Consider the following 22136-nt stretch of genomic DNA (forward strand, 5'->3'; position numbering starts at 1 on the left):
TAAGCCTTCAGACTTACCACCAATGAGCACTACTTGTATTTTGGTTTTATAAGCCTTTAGACTTACCACCACTGAGCACTACTTGTATTTTGGCTTTATAAGCCTTCAGACTTACCACCAATGAGCACTACTTGTATTTTGGTTTTATAAGCCTTCAGACTTACCACCCCTGAGCACTACTTGTATTTTGGCTTTATAAACCTTCAGACTTACTACCACTGAGCACTACTTGTATTTTGGCTTTATAAGCCTTCAGACTTACCACCACTGAGCACTACTTGTATTTTGGTTTTATAAGCCTTCAGACTTACCACCACTGAGCACTACTTGTATTTTGGCTTTATAAGCCTTCAGACTTACCACCGCTGAGCACTAGGAAGGGGGCGACAACCAATTTTCTTCATAGCAGTGAATTTATTGAAATTTGTATAAAAAGAAGTAGAAATTTCTCCACATTCCATTGCGCAAAATATTACAGTTGTATATCCTTATAAATAACAGAATATATTCGTTAATCCGAAAATGTGTATAACAATAAAATTGTTTGTTTTGAATTTGAATTTCACACAAAGCTACACGAGGGCTATCTGCGCTAGCCGTCCCTAATTTAACAGTGTAAGACTAGAGGGAAGGCAGCCAGTCATCACCACCCACCATCAACTTTGGGCTACTCTTTTAGTAGGATTAACCGTCACATTACACCGCTCCTACGGCTAAAAGAGTGAGCATGTTTGATGTGGCTGGGATTCGAACCCGCGATCCTCAAATTATAAGCCGAACGCCCTAACCACCTGGCCATACCGGGGCCCAAATCATGGGGTACTTGAAATTATGTGTTATTCACGAAACCTGTTATTACACATGTATATATAAATACCAGTGGCGGCTCGCAATTAATATTAACTAGGAGACCAGCGATATATTAATCTCACACCCAGAAACAGAGAAAAGTGAAATACGTACTTTATTTAGGTGTTTCAGTTGATTTATACGTGAATTTGAATCGTCAGTTTTTCATAGGTACAAACACGTTGGTAACGTCGTCGTGCCAGACAAGGCCTAACTGTTGTCTGAATTGTAAAATTCATAAACAATTTCCAAATTAAGATAAGTAGTAGCACCTTTTAACAATATCACTGTAAATCGTTTAATGAAATATATTTTTAATTATTTATATTCATGAAAACACCGAATAATCACAGAATAATACTGAATAATTACAACATTATTAAATTTGTAACAACCATTATTCTTTACCGTGAATCTTGCAAGATTCGTGTGTTGCAAGCTTTTAAAATTATTTTTATTGTTTGATTTAAAAGAAAAGTAGCCTCTGATTGGCTTCATTAACTTACATCAAAATATTTGCTGAGCTTGGAAAGAAGGCTCGGCTGTTTCTGTTTGAGCACAGACAAATTCCACAGCTAAGTAAGCACCAGAAAGTAAACCCACTGTACGTTATTCAGCAAGATGACGTCACTTTGACCAATGACGTAGAGCAAAACAAAAAAGATTCTTGAGCGTTCTACTGTAGTTATTCAAGAATATTACTCTCCAAACGAAGAAAGCATAGGTGTTTAATACAAAAAAAAAGAAATATGTTATTTGTTCTTTGAAAAGAAGTTTCCTCTTTTCCTCTTCTGATGAGCCGCCATTGACATTAGAAAAGGTGCTAAAACTCGCTATTTGGGAACAGCACAGACGCTCGTATTAAAGCAGCACGAAGGTCATGTGGATTTTCTTCTCTAGAGGTCATCAGAAAATATGAAGATCTCTCTTCTATAGACGCTCGATCTCCGGTGTATATGCCGCTTTTCAGCTATCCAGAGCAGCCCAAAGTCGAAAACCGATATGTTTGTTCTTTTTCACCATCTTTTTTTCAACAAGCCTAGCGTCTATCTAGTTTTAGCAGTAGCTATACTTTTATGGTCATTTGATATAGCAAAAGATTGTTCACGATCTTTAGCTGTCACTTTATTATTATGTTATGCAAAATTTATAAAGGTTTAAAATACATTATAACCTAGCAATTCACGTACACCATCTTGTAGATAATACGTAAACAAACAAGCATTAGGTTAAAAATTTATAGCTAAATTAAAAAAGCCATGTGAGTCTGGCTACTGAACTTAAATAAAAAGGAACCAAACAATATAGGGACGTAAATGGGCATATCACTTGATTCGTCTGATGATCAGATAGCAGACTCAGCCGTCTCAACTTTACATGGAGAATAAAATACCTACATTTTTGGATTTCTCGCTGGTAAAAGAAATAGATCCAGAATTTCAAATCGTAAAGTGTTACAATATTGTAAAATAGTCATAAAAGTAGTGTGGTTTGGTTTGAATTTCGTGCAAATCTACACGAGGGATATCTGCGCTAGCCGTCCCTAATCTAGCAGTGTAAGACTAGAGGGAAGGCAGCTAGGCATCACCACTCATCGCCAACTCTTGGGCTACTCTTTCACCAATAAATAGTAGGATTAATGATTGTCACATTATAATGCCCCTACGGCTGAAAGGGCGAGCATGTTTGGTCGTATACGTGAGCCTTAGAGGTCGTTTGTATCTTTGTGCTTAACGAAACAAACAAACCTACGGACTTCATTTCACTGTGACACGATGACCATCGCTCTTAGACAAATGAAAGCATGATGGTAATTATGATAGAGTCTCAAGGGAACACTCTAATAATTTCAGAACGTTTGAATAATAACCTGAAATAGAATAGAAAGTGATGACTAGTTTATTTGGTTCAATAACAACTTGTGAACATATATATAAACTTGTAAGTGTAATTCCAAGTTGTACAATGGAGCTTTTCATTTCGCTTTGCAAGAACTTACTGAGGTTTGGACTTAAAGTAAGACTTTTTCCACGAGACAGTCGCAATCTTTAGTCTGTAGAATGTCTGATAACAAACTGGAGATGAATAGTGTTAAATGTAAGTTGACGTATGGCTCCACATATGTTATCAGTTATCCAATACAGGCCTGGCATGACCAGGTGGTTAAAGCAATCGACTCGTAATCTGAAGGTAATTTATTACATAACCATTATTGATGTACTTTAATATCCGGTACTATTTATGAATGCAGATAATATCCGGTACCATTTATGAATGTAGATAATATCCGGTACTATTTATGAATGTAGATAATATCCGGGACTATTTATGAATGTAGATAATGTCCGGGACTATTTATGAACGTAGATAATATCCGGTACTATTTATGAATGTAGATAATATCCGGTACTATTTATGAATGTAGATAATATCCGGGACTATTTATGAATGTAGATTTTAATGATTTCTGTTTCTTTTCACATTCCATGACGTAATATAGCGAAATAGAGATGTGGCTCTTTCACGCTTGTCATCTATGGTATCAGGAGATGACGTTCCAGCTTGTTCCAAAAATAACCAATCACAGAGAAGAAAAGAGTCTCTACCGGTAAGTATAAGAGTGACAATAAAACTATACCTACATGGACATTGTCCTGAATGGGGTCAGAGTAAGTGTGGTTTATTCATGTCGCATCAGAATTAATATTCAACGAGTAAACCAAACTGTAACAACTCGTCTTTTGTTTCTTAAAGTAAACCAAGCCGTAACAACTCGTCTTTTGTTTCTTAAAGTAAACCAAGCCGTAACAACTCGTCTTTTGTTTCTTAAAGTAAACCAAGCCGTAACAACTCGTCTTTTGTTTCTTAAAGTAAACCAAGCCGTAACAACTCGTCTTTTGTTTCTTAAAGTAAACCAAACTGTAACAACTCGTCTTTTGTTTCTTAAAGTAAACCAAGCCGTAACAACTCGTCTTTTGTTTCCTAAAGTAAACCAAGCCGTAACAACTCGTCTTTTGTTTCCTAAAGTAAACCAAGCCGTAACAACTCGTCTTTTGTTTCCTAAAGTAAAACAAACTGTAACAACTCGTCTTTTGTTTCCTAAAGTAAACCAAACTGTAACAACTAGTCTTTTGTTTCTTAAAGTAAACCAAGCCGTAACAACTCGTCTTTTGTTTCCTAAAGTAAACCAAGCCGTAACAACTCGTCTTTTGTTTCCTAAAGTAAACCAAGCCGTAACAAGTCGTCTTTTGTTTCCTAAAGTAAAACAAACTGTAACAACTCGTCTTTTGTTTCCTAAAGTAAACCAAACTGTAACAACTAGTCTTTTGTTTCTTAAAGTAAACCAAGCCGTAACAACTCGTCTTTTGTTTCCTAAAGTAAACCAAGGTGTAACAACTCGTCTTTTGTTTCTTAAAGTAAACCAAGCCGTAACAACTCGTCTTTTGTTTCCTAAAGTAAACCAAGGTGTAACAACTCGTCTTTTGTTTCTTAAAGTAAACCAAGCCGTAACAACTCGTCTTTTGTTTCCTAAAGTAAACCAAACTGTAACAACTCGTCTTTTGTTTCCTAAAGTAAACCAAACTGTAACAACTCGTCTTTTGTTTCTTAAAGTAAACCAAACTGTAACAACTCGTCTTTTGTTTCTTAAAGTAAACCAAGCCGTAACAACTCGTCTTTTGTTTCTTAAAGTAAAACAAACTGTAACAACTCGTCTTTTGTTTCTTAAAGTAAACCAAGCCGTAACAACTCGTCTTTTGTTTCCTAAAGTAAACCAAACTGTAACAACTCGTCTTTTGTTTCCTAAAGTAAACCAAACTGTAACAACTCGTCTTTTGTTTCCTAAGTAAAACAAACTGTAACAACTCGTCTTTTGTTTCTTAAAGTAAACCAAGCCGTAACAACTCGTCTTTTGTTTCTTAAAGTAAACCAAGCCGTAACAACTCGTCTTTTGTTTCTTAAAGTAAACCAAACTGTAACAACTCGTCTTTTGTTTCCTAAAGTAAACCAAGCCGTAACAACTCGTCTTTTGTTTCCTAAAGTAAACCAAACTGTAACAACTCGTCTTTTGTTTCCTAAAGTAAAACAAACTGTAACAACTCGTCTTTTGTTTCTTAAAGTAAACCAAGCCGTAACAACTCGTCTTTTGTTTCTTAAAGTAAACCAAACTGTAACAACTCGTCTTTTGTTTCCTAAAGTAAACCAAGCCGTAACAACTCGTCTTTTGTTTCCTAAAGTAAACCAAACTGTAACAACTCGTCTTTTGTTTCCTAAAGTAAACCAAGCCGTAACAACTCGTCTTTTGTTTCTTAAAGTAAACCAAGCCGTAACAACTCGTCTTTTGTTTCCTAAAGTAAACCAAGCCGTAACATCTCGTCTTTTGTTTCCTAAAGTAAACCAAACTGTAACAACTCGTCTTTTGTTTCCTAAAGTAAACCAAACTGTAACAACTCGTCTTTTGTTTCCTAAAGTAAACCAAGCCGTAACATCTCGTCTTTTGTTTCCTAAAGTAAACCAAACTGTAACAACTCGTCTTTTGTTTCCTAAAGTAAACCAAACTGTAACAACTCGTCTTTTGTTTCCTAAAGTAAACCAAGCCGTAACAACTCGTCTTTTGTTTCCTAAAGTAAACCAAACTGTAACAACTCGTCTTTTGTTTCCTAAAGTAAACCAAACTGTAACAACTCGTCTTTGTTTCTTAAAGTAAACCAAGCTGTAACAACTCGTCTTTTGTTTCTTAAAGTAAAACAAACTGTAACAACTCGTCTTTTGTTTCTTAAAGTAAACCAAGCCGTAACAACTCGTCTTTTGTTTCCTAAAGTAAACCAAACTGTAACAACTCGTCTTTTGTTTCCTAAAGTAAACCAAACTGTAACAACTCGTCTTTGTTTCCTAAGTAAAACAAACTGTAACAACTCGTCTTTTGTTTCTTAAAGTAAACCAAGCCGTAACAACTCGTCTTTTGTTTCTTAAAGTAAACCAAGCCGTAACAACTCGTCTTTTGTTTCCTAAAAGTAAACCAAACTGTAACAACTCGTCTTTTGTTTCTTAAAATAAAACAAACTGTAACAACTCGTCTTTTGTTTCTTAAAGTAAACCAAGCCGTAACAACTCGTCTTTTGTTTCCTAAAGTAAACCAAACTGTAACAACTCGTCTTTTGTTTCCTAAAGTAAACCAAACTGTAACAACTCGTCTTTTGTTTCCTAAAGTAAAACAAACTGTAACAACTCGTCTTTTGTTTCTTAAAGTAAACCAAACTGTAACAACTCGTCTTTTGTTTCCTAAAGTAAACCAAACTGTAACAACTCGTATTTTGTTTCCTAAAGTAAACCAAGCCGTAACAACTCGTCTTTTGTTTCTTAAAGTAAACCAAGCCGTAACAACTCGTCTTTTGTTTCTTAAAGTAAACCAAGCCGTAACAACTCGTCTTTTGTTTCCTAAAGTAAACCAAACTGTAACAACTCGTCTTTTGTTTCCTAAAGTAAACCAAACTGTAACAACTAACCAAACTGTAACAACTCGTCTTTTGTTTCCTAAAGTAAACCAAACTGTAACAACTCGTCTTTTGTTTCTTAAAGTAAAACAAACTGTAACAACTCGTCTTTTGTTTCTTAAAGTAAACCAAGCCGTAACAACTCGTCTTTTGTTTCCTAAAGTAAACCAAACTGTAACAACTCGTCTTTTGTTTCCTAAAGTAAACCAAACTGTAACAACTCGTCTTTTGTTTCTTAAAGTAAACCAAGCCGTAACAACTCGTCTTTTGTTTCTTAAAGTAAACCAAACTGTAACAACTCGTCTTTTGTTTCTTAAAGTAAACCAAGCCGTAACAACTCGTCTTTTGTTTCCTAAAGTAAAACAAACTGTAACAACTCGTCTTTTGTTTCTTAAAGTAAACCAAGCCGTAACAACTCGTCTTTTGTTTCCTAAAGTAAACCAAACTGTAACAACTCGTATTTTGTTTCCTAAAGTAAACCAAGCCGTAACAACTCGTCTTTTGTTTCTTAAAGTAAACCAAACTGTAACTCGTCTTTTGTTTCCTAAAGTAAACCAAACTGTAACAACTCGTCTTTTGTTTCCTAAAGTAAACCAAGCTGTAACATCTCATCTTTTGTTTCCTAAAGTAAACCAAACTGTAACAACTCGTCTTTTGTTTCCTAAAGTAAACCAAGCTGTAACAACTCGTCTTTTGTTTCCTAAAGTACACCAAGCCGTAACAACTCGTCTTTTGTTTCTTAAAGTAAACCAAGCTGTAACAACTCGTCTTTTGTTTCTTAAAGTAAACCAAGCCGTAACAACTAACCAAGCTGTAACATCTCGTCTTTTGTTTCCTGAGTAAACCAAGCTGTAACAACTAACCAAGCTGTAACATCTCGTCTTTTGTTTCCTGAGTAAACCAAGCTGTAACAACCAGTCTTTTGTTTCCTAAAGTAAACCAAGCCGTAACAACTCATCTTTTGTTTCTTAAAGTAAACCAAGCCGTAACAACTCGTCTTTTGTTTCTTAAAGTAAACCAAGCCGTAACAACTAACCAAGCTGTAACATCTCGTCTTTTGTTTCCTGAGTAAACCAAGCTGTAACAACTAACCAAGCTGTAACATCTCGTCTTTTGTTTCCTAAGTAAACCAAGCTGTAACAACCAGTCTTTTGTTTCCTAAAGTAAACCAAGCTGTAATAACTCGTCTTTTGTTTCTTAAAGTAAACCAAGCCGTAACAACTCGTCTTTTGTTTCTTAAAGTAAACCAAGCCGTAACAACTCGTCTTTTGTTTCCTAAAGTAAACCAAGCCGTAACAACTCGTCTTTTGTTTCTTAAAGTAAACCAAGCTGTAACAACTCGTCTTTTGTTTCCTAAGTAAACCAAGCTGTAACAACTAACCAAGCTGTAACAACTCATCTTTTGTTTCCTAAGTAAACCAAGCTGTAACAACTCGTCTTTTGTTTCCTAAAGTAAAACAAACTGTAACAACTCGTCTTTTGTTTCCTAAAGTAAACCAAACTGTAACAACTCGTATTTTGTTTCCTAAAGTAAACCAAGCCGTAACAACTAACCAAGCTGTAACATCTCGTCTTTTGTTTCCTAAGTAAACCAAGCTGTAACAACCAGTCTTTTGTTTTCTAAAGTAAACCAAGCCGTAACAACTAACCAAGCTGTAACAACTCGTCTTTTGTTTCCTAAAGTAAACCAAGCCGTAACAACTAACCAAGCTGTAACATCTCGTCTTTTGTTTCCTAAGTAAACCAAGCCGTAACAACTCGTCTTTTGTTTCTTAAAGTAAACCAAGCCGTAACAACTAACCAAGCTGTAACATCTCGTCTTTTGTTTCCTAAGTAAACCAAGCTGTAACAACTCGTCTTTTGTTTCCTAAAGTAAAACAAACTGTAACAACTCGTCTTTTGTTTCCTAAAGTAAACCAAACTGTAACAACTCGTATTTTGTTTCCTAAAGTAAACCAAGCCGTAACAACTAACCAAGCTGTAACATCTCGTCTTTTGTTTCCTAAGTAAACCAAGCTGTAACAACTCGTCTTTTGTTTCCTAAAGTAAAACAAACTGTAACAACTAGTCTTTTGTTTCCTAAAGTAAAACAAACTGTAACAACTCGTCTTTTGTTTCCTAAAGTAAACCAAACTGTAACAACTCGTCTTTTGTTTCTTAAAGTAAACCAAACTGTAACAACTCGTCTTTTGTTTCCTAAAGTAAACCAAACTGTAACAACTCGTCTTTTGTTTCCTAAAGTAAACCAAACTGTAACAACTCGTCTTTTGTTTCCTAAAGTAAACCAAACTGTAACAACTCGTCTTTTGTTTCCTAAAGTAAACCAAACTGTAACAACTCGTCTTTTGTTTCCTAAAGTAAACCAAACTGTAACAACTCGTCTTTTGTTTCCTAAAGTAAACCAAACTGTAACAACTCGTCTTTTGTTTCCTAAAGTAAACCAAACTGTAACAACTCGTCTTTTGTTTCCTAAAGTAAACCAAGCCGTAACAACTCGTCTTTTGTTTCCTAAAGTAAACCAAACTGTAACAACTCGTCTTTTGTTTCCTAAAGTAAACCAAGCCGTAACAACTCGTCTTTTGTTTCCTAAAGTAAACCAAACTGTAACAACTCGTCTTTTGTTTCCTAAAGTAAAACAAACTGTAACAACTCGTCTTTTGTTTCCTAAAGTAAAACAAACTGTAACAACTCGTCTTTTGTTTCCTAAAGTAAACCAAACTGTAACAACTCGTATTTTGTTTCCTAAAGTAAACCAAGCCGTAACAACTAACTAAGCTGTAACATCTCGTCTTTTGTTTCCTAAGTAAACCAAGCTGTAACAACTAACTAAGCTGTAACATCTTGTTTTTGGTTTCTAAAGTAAACCAAGCCGTAAAATTCGTCTTTTGTTTCCTAAAGTAAACCAAGCTGTAACAACCAGTCTTTTGTTTCCTAAAGTAAACCAAGCCGTAACAACTCAACAAGCTGTAACATATTGTTTTTTGTTTCTAAAGTAAACCACGCCGTAAGAACTCGTCTTTTGTTTCCTAAGTAAACCAAGCCTTTACGAAACAAAAGACGAGTTGAGTTATTACAGCTTGGTTTACCTAAGGAAACAAAAGACGAGTTGTTACAGCTTGGTTTACTTAGAAAACAAAAGACGAGTTGTTACGGCTTGGTTTACTTAGGAAACAAAAGACGAGTTGTTACGGCTTGGTGTACTTTAGGAAACAAAAGACGAATTTTACGGCTTGGTTTACTTTAGAAACCAAAAACAAGATGTTACAGCTTGGTGAGTTATTACAACTTGATTTACTTTAGGAAACAAAAGACGAGTTGTTACGGTTCGGTTTACTTCAGGAAATAAAATACCGGCTTCTGTGACAAGGATAGTAAAAAAACAAAAAGTAAATAATCCCAACTCAGTTTATTTAGTTAAAAAATAAGTATCTTTGCTGTGTTACCTTTAGAATAATCCAGCTATCTCAATTTTGTTGCTATGGCAACCAAAAAGAAGTCGTGATGCATACTATAAATGTGTAGAGAAATTGAACTTGGTTACAAGCAGGAAGGGTCGACCAAACATGATCATTGTAGAGCAGGTAGCGTTTGGTTGTATCGCTTCTGTCAGATTATGTGATTGGAAAATGAAAGTCCGCGCTATAGAACATGAATAATTTATAGAAGTTAACGATTTTCCATGACATAAATGTAAATTACCTGTCTCACGCCTGGTAAATCTTAGAAAGTAAAGTTTAGCATTACTGAACCACACACACAAACATATTCTTGTGTAAACTTCAACAGCGGGCAGTGTTTGTGATTTCTCTTCGTTAACCCTAATTTTCCTAACTTCGTTGTACATCAAACTGCTCGTGGATCGGTTGTTCTCATGCCACACGAATAAAAGGAAAGAGAAATACCATGATTATGGTAATTACCACTGGGATCAGCGATCTGTTATACGTAGAAAATGTGGGATTTCGTCCATTTTTTGTTCCCTAACGTTTTATTTACACTGACTGTTGGAACAAGGCAGAAGTGAGCGACATATAATAAGTCGGTAAGATGAAAGCTGATGTACAGAACTTAACAAAACCAAAATGTTTTTTTTTTCTTTCTTAGAGCGACCAAGAAATGCAGGCCATGATCAGAAGAGCCCAGAATGCTGAGGGCAAAACTAAAATATTTAGGACTCGTTCACTTCAGCTTCCAAGTAAGCCCAGTGTCCAGAAATCACCATCTTTGTTATCGACTGCAGGGAATCTTTGGGTGGATAAGCCAGAGAAAGGTGATTGTGGTTTTAATTTTTTTTATCATCAAGTTCGGCACTTGAATACTAATGTGAACTCAGGACGCTTCCTGACCTGAAAGTTCGTGACCTTTACTGATAGGTCCCTCTTTCCCATACAAATAATCCACCTTTCCCGAGAGAATTTCATTAGAGACAACTGTGTGTTTGTAAAGTGTTCGGGATAAACTGGAGCGAGTCTGTTATGGCTTGAAAATATGAGTTTTCATTTTTTTATGCACAAAAATATAAGCCCGTAGACATACCATCGTGCCACTAGGGGGCGCTTTAAGCCTCCTGCAACATTGAAATGCAAACTGTTTAAGTCTATAGATTGGAACTAGTATATTAATATCTTATAGTGTTATTCATGTCACATGAATACTTCGTGTGTCTTTTGACTTCATAGAACAGATTACAGCAGTATTAATGTTGAGGATACAAACAGTTAGTTATATGTATAATTACATTCATTTCCTTTAGTAAACTTAAATTGTCAAGTTTTTCTGTCGTGCTTCCCGTATTTTATTTTCTGAACGTTTTTATCTCGCATTTAAGTTCGTAGAACTTTTAAAAGTACCACATAAACGTGATAAATTTAATTTTTGTATATGCCTTCATTATAAAAACAACAAGAATAACAGATAACAAAGGGTTATTATTTATGCTGAAGCGCCCTCTACTGCTTACTTTTATTTATAGTAAATACAATTTCATCAAGCGAGCGTTATAATTACCTTTGGGTACTTTGATATCCGTTTTGTCTTTGAAAGCGTTTAGTACAAACAGTTTTTTTAAGGATATAAACCCTTGACTAAAAAACAGATGGGCCAGGGTCAACATGTTGTACTCGGCATATGAAGGCTGTATTCTGATGGTCACCATGTTGAAATATGAATATGAAGACCGTAATCAGATGGTTAACATGTTGCATTATGTATATGAGGATTCATGGTTCTTATAGGAGTGACAGTCAGATTCCACTGTTCCTTTAGAGTCGTTCAGGAGTTAGAATTGTTTACTGTTGACTGTTTTCCTTCGCTCTAGTTTATCAGTTCAGAACTAGCGACGTCTAGTGGAAACATATTTTGAATAGATTCAAATTCGGAACAAACAAATGAAAGAAAAACAGGTATTGAACGTTATCTAAGGTATGTATCATGTAAGAAATAGAAATTTCGCGGGACTTGTTCACGTTTGAATGGTAATTTATGTGTTGTCCCTCGTGAACTGCGTTTTCTCACCAACAGCTATTTAAATAAGACTCATAACAGTCTAATCTCAAAATTCTTCCGCACAAAAAATGAGAACAACAAAACAAAAAAACAGGAATGTTCTATTCTGTCAGATAATATTTGATAGATAATGTATCAAGGATTCACGATAAACTATTATACTTTAGTTTCCATTTTCTTCGTGTTATTTGTTAACGAGAATGAATGCTAACACTAATCACGTTAACAAATAAAACAACGAAAACATACACTAAATATTTACCATGAATTTATCTATTTTTGATTTATATTTTTTTTCACGAGTCCACAGATAAAAACAAAAAAAATGTCTGTGAATATTATATTTAATACTGGCAGGGGAGTAGATTTTTTACGCCCGATGGGGGGATGATTTTTACAACCACTTATGTGGACCGTTTAATTTGCAAATTGGTAATTTCTGATTACGTGAACCTGAAAGCTGTAAACATACAATCACAGAGTAATTTTGTTGCCACAATACTTACATGTATGCTTAGACCTACTGACTGATACGATCTATCGCTTAGATCGAAAAGCTTAGAAGCACGCCTATATTAAAGATGTACATTTCGGCTACTGAAAAAGCCTACATCTAGGCCTAATTATGTAATTCGATTGGTAAGAACACGAGAATCACAAGAACACACACACCATTTGTAGGCCTGTGATGCAATAAAACAATTCAACAGATCAAACTGTAGGGGAAGATGATTGTATGCACCATACCCCCCACCTAAAATGAAGGGGTGGATGTATCCCCCTTTCCCCCAGGTTCTACGCCCATGAATACTGGGCAAATCTACTAAAGAAAACTTATCCGCAGGTCATAAAACTATTTTTACGTTGGTTCTTGAAAGAGAAGGAGATATTTTATCAGTTTTTTTTAACCACTATTGACCAAGTTTCTCTTGAAAGCCACCCAAACTTCGCAGAAATGTGGAAGCCATATAAATACTGCTATACTAATAGCAAACGCTTTATGTTATTAGAGTAAATAAGGCGTATGTTTATAACACTGTTTCCAGCAGCCTTATTATTATTGATTATATTTTTATGTACAGAAAACATGGCTACGAATATTTTACTGATACCTGGATAGTAGTGCCCTCTATGAGATCTTCAGGTTCCCCCATTGAAAAAAAATAAATCCGGTGTTTAATTAATGTGTATTAACTGAAAAATAAATTGTGCAATATTACAGATTATTAACTGGAAAATGTAACGCTGTGGGTTCGGTATAGCCAGCTAGTTAGGGCGCTCGAGTCGTTATCTGAGGGTCGCGGGCTTGTATCCCTGTTACACCAAACATGCTTGCTCTTTAAGGGGTGGGGGCGTTATAACGAGACTGTCAATCCCACTATTCGTTGGTAAAAGAGTAGCCCAAGAGTTGGCGGTGGGTGGTCATGACTAGATGCCTTCCCTCTAATCTTACATGGCTATATTAGGGACAACTAGCACAGATAGCCCTCGTGTAGCTTTGCACGAAAATCGAAACAAACAAACCTTCACGTTGAGGATTCGAGTTCACTGTTATGTTTTCTGTGACTTTTTCAGTGAGATTTCTAGTATTAGGTGATTACCATGGTAGAATTCTCTGCTCTTGTGACAGGTGATTTATTCTATTTCACTTGTTAAAGACAAAACCAACTGGTTCAGTAAATATTGGTTAGGTGAGAGAAGAAACCGAGGCAACAACAAACTAATGGAAAACGTGTAACATTCAACTGCATGTATGTAGGTTAACGTTTATTGTCCATAAATGGACGTAAACAACTTTAAGAAACATGATAATTAGAAACTGTTAATATATAAAAGGAGATTAGAGAACACAAGAAACTAAAGTTATAAGTTGAATCAAACTGGAAATATTGTATTTTTAAGCCTATAAACGTAAACAAACTACACTATTTATTCCCACACTAGTTTGTTACAGTCCCAAGCTGTAGGCTTTGAAAATATAAATTTTGGTTCGAATTTCGCACAAAGCTACACGAATGTTATGTGTGCTAGTCGTCTCTGATTTAGCAATGTAAGACCAGAGCGAAGGCAGCTAGTCATCACCACCCACCGCCATCTCTTGGGCTACTCTTTTGCAAACGAATAGTATGATTCGTCGTCATAATATAACGCCTCTGCGGCTAAAAGGGTGAGCACGTTTGGTGTAACGGAGATTCGTACCCGCGACTCTCGGATTGCGAGTCGAGCGCCCGAACCATCTAACAACAATTGGAAAAACTAGTAGGTTTGTTGAAAGCTAGAAATGACAATGAAGTTTGAGTTAAGGTTGTGTTTTCTCAGAGCAAAGCCACATCGGGCTATCTGCTGAGCCCACCGAGGGGTATCGAACCCCTGATTTTAGCGCTGTAAATCCAGAGACATACCGCTGTACTAGCGCGAGGCTTGAGTTAAGGACTTCTGTTTCCGTAGTAACCAAAACTGTTTTTTGCGATACTCTTGATTGAAGCTCTACTCAAGTGTGAATGAATAGAACCAGAACGCAACTCACACACGTATGTATTTATACATATTCGTTTTGTATTTTAATTTCGCGCTTGGCTACTCGAGGGCTATCTGCGCTAGCCGTCCCTACTTTAGCAGTGTAAGGCTAGAGGGAAAGCAGCTAGTCATCATCACCCACCGCCGACTCTTGGGCTACTATTTTACCAACGAAGAGTGGGATTGACCATCCCATTATAACGCCCCCAACGGCTGAAAAGGGGAGCACGTTTGGTACGACGGGGATTCGAACCCGCGATTCTCAGATTACTAGTCGAACGCTTTAACCCACCTGGCCATGCCAGACCCCGTGGAACTCTTTATAAAACTATGTAGGAATTTATAAAATAATTTTAAGAAATCAGAAGTGGGTAAATCGCACCGATTAAACAAAATTTAAAACCTAAAGTGAAAAAATAAAAACCAAAGCTCTTCGGGTTTTATGTTTGACTTGAACAAGAATTGATCATGAATATTTTTTTGTTTTTTTAATCAGTTACAAATTATTTTTCGTCGAACACTTTAAAACAACTACTATTATGCTTACTTCACTAATGCTCCCCGGTGGCACAGCAGCATGTCTACAGTAATCCTTGATGACGAGAAACCCACTTGAAATAAAATATTAGCATATACTAATTAAAAACCTAACATCCACCTGCAACTCCCTCTACAATCCCGTACCTGTTTATACTCTCGTACTTAAGACACATTTCCGTCAACTGTCACATTCAAATTCTTTCTTTGTTAACCTGAAAATGACCTAGAAAGATCGAAACGCTGTTCTTTCCTTATTAATAAAAGTGTTAATACCAATAACAGCCGTTCTGAGATACAGTATGCATACAGCCTTACAATGCTAGACACCGGGTTTCGTTGTGGGAAGAGCACAGATAGCTCATTGTGTTGTTTTCTGCTTACTTTCAAACAACTACCACGTATATATTCTTTACCCAACCCACAAGAATCTCTCTGTGTCACAAAGGTCGGTATGTACTTTTAGGGCACGGGAAAGTAACATAAGGGGTTCCCCAACCCACAAGAATCTCTCTGTGTCACGAAGGTTGGTATGCACTTTTATGGCACGGGGAAGTAACATAAGGGGTTCGAAATTTGGATATGATCCCTTATATTCCGGGGCCCCTCCCTATATTTTCCCCGTGAGTTGAACTAATCGGAGCATCAATTAGTATCATATGACAATCTTAATATGGACTAACCTGAAATGGACTAACTGTATGATGATTGTTAAAAATATAAAGATAGAGGTCGCTGATTGTGATTCTCTGCTTTGTTTCAGATTCGTTTCTGAGACTTACTCCTCTGGTCCAAAGCTCAGACCACTCAGAGGAAGACGAGCAAGTTAATGAAATATCCTGCGATGAAATTGCAGGTGTAGCAGGAACCAGTAGCAAGGAAAACACAAATAAAGAACAGCTAGAAGAAGAAGTCCGTAGCGTTATCGACTTAGACCGAAACAACAACGACAGCAGACGAGGATCTCTCGAAAGGTACACGAAGAACAGCGATGAATTTCGCAACGATTCCGACGGTAACAATTCTGCCAAGGATAGTGATTCCAGTGCACAGACCTCTGGCTCAGAAACTATAGATAAGTATCAGAAAAACTGCATTTCGAATTCCGAACAGTTCATCTTCTCTGCTGATAGAGTGACAGTTCTGAAAAAAATAAATTCCGGTTCTCACAAAACAGGAGAATTTAAACGAGATTTCGATCGAACAGGGTGAGTTACGTTTCATTATTACAAGATATTAAAATGTTACATTGTATCGTTTAAAGTATGCATTCAGTTGCACGTTATTTCCGTGTACTTAAGTAATAATTGATTCGATTGCTTTGCTGCTAAGCGCAAAGCTGGAGAAGATGTTTGTTTGTTTTAATTATAAAATCTGTGATAAATCATTTTCCGTTTCCTTCACACGTAAACCCAAGCTTTATTCTTTGGTTTGCGTGGTTTTTTTTTTTTTTTCATTTCGCGCAAAGCTACTCGAGGACTATTTGCTCTAGCCGTCCCTAATTTAGCAGTGTAAGACTAGAGGAAAGGCAGCGAGCCATCAACACCCACTGCCAACTCTTGGGCTACTCTTTTACCAACGAATAGTGGGATTGACCGTCACATTATATCGCCTCCACGGCTGAAAGGGCGAGCATGTTTGATGTGACGGAGATTCGAATCCGCGACATTAGGATTACGAGTCGAGTGCCTTAACCCACCTGGCCATTCCGGGTCATGCTAAAAATTAACTATCAGTGATGTGCCCACTGCGGGGATCGAACACCGGACTTAAGCGTGATAAACAACATACTACTGTACAGGTTTATTATAATTTGTCATTTCTACTCCTTAATGTGAGTTAATTTAAATGGTAATGTAGATGAAAAACATTAATTACTAGCTACTTCATGTTACATCATAACCAAATAACCAGATAATAATTCTAACGCTACTACATGATTGTCTGCAGCGTCTATTTTGTTGGCTAGATATAGTTAGGCTGTTCCAAGGATTAGAACAAATATTTTTGTTGTCTGGTTGCAGTTTTGTTGATACATTATCAGCTACAAATGTATCTGCGGTTGTGTTATCTAACTACACTTATAGTGATATGTGATTTACTGTAAATGTATCTTTGGTTACATTATTCAACAGGTATGTGTTACATACTAACCAAACCATGATTTACTACAAATGTATTTTTGGTTGCATTATTCAACTGGTATGTGTTACCTTGTTACCAATCCACGATTTACTACAAATGTATCTTTGGCTACATTATTCAACAGGTATGTGTTACCTAGTTACCAATCCACGATTTACTACAAATGTATTTTTGGTTACATTATTCAACAGGTATGTGTTACCTAGTTACCAATCCATGAGTTACTACAAATGTATCTTTGGTTACATTATTCAACAGGTACATGTTAACTAGTTACCAATCCATGATTTACCACAAATGTATCTTTGGTTGCATTATACAACAGGTATGTGTTACCTAGTTACCAATCCATGATTTACCACAAATGTATCTTTGGTTACATTATTCAACAGGTATGTATTACCTAGTTACCAATCCATGATTTACCACAAATGTATCTTTGGTTACATTATTCAACAGGTATGTGTTACCTAGTTACCAATCCATGATTTACCACAAATGTATCTTTGGTTGCATTATTCAACAGGTATGTGTTACCTAGTTACCAATCCATAAGTTACTACAAATGTATCTTTGGTTGCATTGTTCAACTGGTATGTGTTACCTAGTTACCAATCCACGATTTACCACAAATGTATCTTTGGTTACATTATTCAACAGGTATGTGTTACCTAGTTACCAATCCATTATTTACTACAAATGTATCTTTGGTTACATTATTCAACAGGTATGTGTTACCTAGTTACCAATCCATGATTTACTACAAATGTATTTTTGGTTACTTTATTCAACAGGTACATGTTAACTAGTTACCAATCCATGATTTACTACAAATGTATCTTTGGTTACATTATTCAACAGGTATGTGTTACCTAGTTACCAATCCATGATTTACCACAAATGTATCTTTGGTTGCATTATTCAACTGGTATGTGTTACCTAGTTACCAATCCATGATTTACCACAAATGTATCTTTGGTTGCATTATTCAACAGGTATGTGTTACCTAGTTACCAATCCAAGATTTACTGTAAATGTATCTTTGGTTACATTATTCAACTGGTATGTGTTACCTAGTTACCAATCCATGATTTTCTACAAATGTATCTTTGGTTACATTATTCAACAGGTATGCGTTACCTGGTTACAAATCCATGATTTACTACAAATGTATCTTTGGTTGCATTATTCAACTGGTATGTGTTACCTTGTTACCAATCCATGATTTACCACAAATGTATCTTTGGTTACATTATTCAACAGGTATGTGTTACCTAGTTACCAATCCAGGATTTACTACAAATGTATCTTTGGTTACATTATTCAACAGGTATGTGTTACCTAGTTACCAATCCATGAGTTACTACAAATGTATCTTTGGTTACATTATTCAACAGGTATGTGTTACCTAGTTACCAATCCACGATTTACTACAAATGTATCTTTGGTTACATTATTCAACAGGTATGTGTTACCTAGTTACCAATCCATGAGTTACTACAAATGTATCTTTGGTTACATTATTCAACAGGTACATGTTAACTAGTTACCAATCCATGATTTACCACAAATGTATCTTTGGTTACATTATTCAACAGGTACATGTTAACTAGTTACCAATCCATGATTTACCAGAAATGTATCTTTGGTTGCATTATTCAACAGGTATGTGTTACCTAGTTACCAATCCATGATTTACCACAAATGTATCTTTGGTTACATTATTCAACAGGTATGTGTTACCTAGTTACCAATCCATGATTTACCACAAATGTATCTTTGGTTGCATTATTCAACAGGTATGTGTTACCTAGTTACCAATCCATGAGTTAATACAAATGTATCTTTGGTTGCATTGTTGAACTGGTATGTATTACCTAGTTACCAATCCATGATTTACCACAAATGTGTCTTTGGTTACATTATTCAACAGGTATGTGTTACCTAGTTACCAATCCACGATTTACCACAAATGTATCTTTGGTTACATTATTCAACAGGTATGTGTTACCTAGTTACCAATCCAGGATTTACTACAAATGTATCTTTGGTTACATTATTCAACAGGTATGTGTTACCTAGTTACCAATCCACGATTTACTACAAATGTATCTTTGGTTACATTATTCAACTGGTATGTGTTACCTAGTTACCAATCCATGATTTACTACAAATGTATCTTTGGTTACATTATTCAACAGGTATGTGTTACCTAGTTACCAATCCATGATTTACTGTAACTGCATCTTTGGTTACATTATTCAACAGGTATGTGTTACCTAGTTACTAATCCATGATTTACTGAAAATGTATCTTTGGTTACATTATTCAACAGGTATGTGTTACTTAGTTACTAATCCATGATTTACTGTAAATGTATCTTTGGTTACATTATTCAACAGGTATGTGTTACCTAGTTACCAATCCATGATTTACTACAAATGTATCTTTGGTTACATTATTCAACAGGTATGTGTTACCTAGTTACCAATCCATGATTTACTGTAAATGTATCTTTGGTTACATTATTCAACAGGTATGTGTTACCTAGTTACCAATCCATGATTTACTACAAATGTATCTTTGGTTACATTATTCATCAGATATGTGTTATCTAGTTACCAATCCATGATTTACTACAAATGAATCTTTGGTTACATTATTCAACAGGTATGTGTTACCTAGTTACCAATCCATGATTTACTACAAATGTATCTTTGGTTACATTATTCAACAGGTATGTGTTACCTAGTTACCAATCCATGATTTACCACAAATGTATCTTTGGTTACATTATTCAACTGGTATGTGTTACCTAGTTACCAATCGATGATTTTCTACAAATGTATCTTTGGTTACATTATTCAACAGGTATGTGTTACCTAGTTACAAATCCATGATTTACTACAAATGTATCTTTGGTTGCATTATTCAACTGGTATGTGTTACCTAGTTACCAATCCATGATTTACCACAAATGTATATTTGGTTACATTATTCTACAGGTATGTGTTACCTAGTTACCAATCCATGAGTTACTACAAATGTATCTTTGGTTATATTATTCAACAGGTATGTGTTACCTAGTTACCAATCCATGATTTACTGTAAATGTATCTTTGGTTACATTATTCAACAGGTATGTGTTACCTAGTTACCAATCCATGAGTTGCTACAAATGTATCTTTGGTTACATTATTCAACAGGTACATGTTAACTAGTTACCAATCCATGATTTACCACAAATGTATCTTTGGTTGCATTATTCAACAGGTATGTGTTACCTAGTTACCAATCCATGATTTACCACAAATGTATCTTTGGTTGCATTATTCAACAGGTATGTGTTACCTAGTTACCAATCCATGATTTACCACAAATGTATCTTTGGTTACATTATTCAACAGGTATGTATTACCTAGTTGCCAATGCATGATTTACTGTAAATGTATCTTTGGTTACATTATTCAACAGGTATGTGTTACCTAGTTACCAATCCATGATTTACTACAAATGTATCTTTGGTTACATTATTTAACAGGTATTTTTACCTTGTACCACTCCATGATTTACTACAAATGCATCTTTCGTAACATTATTCAACAGGTACATGTTACCTAGTTACCAATCCATGATTTACTACAAATGTATCTTTGGTTACATTATTCAACAGGTATGTGTTACCTAGTTACCAATTCACGATTTACTGTAAATGTATCTTTGGTTACATTATTCAACAAGTATGTGTTACCTAGTTACCAATTCACGATTTACTGTAAATGTGTCTTTGGTTACATTATTCAACAGGTATGTGTTAGCCATTCATTTTTCAACTGTCCATCTGACTACAACTTTTATGAATATTATAACATCTGTATGGATATATAATCCAGGAGGTTTACAGTACTGTGTAAAAGTGTTAAGATAACGTGAGAAATTAGATTTCAGGCTACTTTCAAAGAAGAATGGAAGGTGAATCATAGGAGAAATGTGTGAATTTCGTTCGCCTTCATATTTAATTCAACAGAAACTCAGTGGAAATGTTTGAGTTCAGTAAACAGTTAATATGTTGTGTGTCCTTCTTTTGCTTTAGTAACTGTAGATAATGTTTCAGGTATTGTTGTAACATATTTAATCAAAGTGTCCTTTGGGATTTTACTCCAAATGTCTCTGACACACTCTCATAAAGTTTCTGTAGAAGTAACTTTTGATTTGTCAAGTTTTGGTCTATCAAATCCCAGGCTTACTCAACTGGGTTGAGATCGAGGCTCTGCGGGACCATTGTATCATTTAAATGACTCCAGCAGCTTGTTTTCTCAGTTAAGTAATTTCTGCATGGGTTGGATGAGTTTTTTGGGTCATTTATCTTCTTGGTAGTAGAAAACTTTACTGATAATACACAAACCACTGGGTATACCATGATGGATCAGTATCCATCGATTTTATAAATATCTCCTCTCGCCTTAGCAGAATGAAAGCACCCTCAAACCCTCACACTGCCTCCCTGTATGTGCTATACACTTAGGTGAGTTTCTTTTACTGGGTACACAACCTAAGAATTGAACCAAAAGCTCCAAACTTAGATTCATCTGTCCATAACACCCTTTTTCAATCATCAACAGTCCTGTTTTTAGTAAATTTCAGTGTCCTGGTAATATTTGGAGGTCAAAGTAAAGGTTTTTTTTTAACTGCTACATCACCAAATATTCCATTCTCATTGGGTCTTCTTAATACTGTAGAACTGGACACTTTGCTATAATTTGGCACCTTGTTGTTTATCTCGTGCTTAAGATCAGTAGCTGTCTTCCTTCTGTTCTGAAGACTACATAAACAAAGATACTTAACATCAGTATCATTGAGTTAAGGTGTTCTACCTCTTCCTTTTCCTATTTCAAATTCACCAGTCTCAGTCTCATGATCTAGGGTATACTTGACAGTGTTTGGGGAACATTTCGGGTCTGCAGTAATTTGTTGGAGTGTCCAACCAGCATCACATAAATCTTTTATGCAAACCCTCTGCCCTACTGACAATTCTGTATGTTTCATGGACTGTGGCATGACAACAAAACTTAATATATAGATAGACTGTCT

The 22136-nt window shown here is 35.6% G+C and overlaps 1 protein-coding gene across 1 annotated transcript in view; it reads left to right on the forward strand.

Annotated features, from left to right (window-relative positions):
• The window catches only part of LOC143227974 (uncharacterized), an 85003-nt gene that overhangs the window by 53971 nt on the left and 8896 nt on the right, over positions 1-22136 (forward strand). The window contains exons 5-7 of the mRNA XM_076459325.1: positions 3350-3457; positions 10446-10611; positions 15664-16108. Coding sequence (XP_076315440.1) covers positions 3350-3457; positions 10446-10611; positions 15664-16108 — 719 coding nt within the window. The remainder of the gene's footprint in view (positions 1-3349; positions 3458-10445; positions 10612-15663; positions 16109-22136) is intronic.

This window comes from Tachypleus tridentatus, chromosome 10 (assembly GCF_004210375.1).
Source record: "Tachypleus tridentatus isolate NWPU-2018 chromosome 10, ASM421037v1, whole genome shotgun sequence".
NCBI classification, from domain to species: Eukaryota; Metazoa; Arthropoda; class Merostomata; order Xiphosura; family Limulidae; genus Tachypleus; species Tachypleus tridentatus.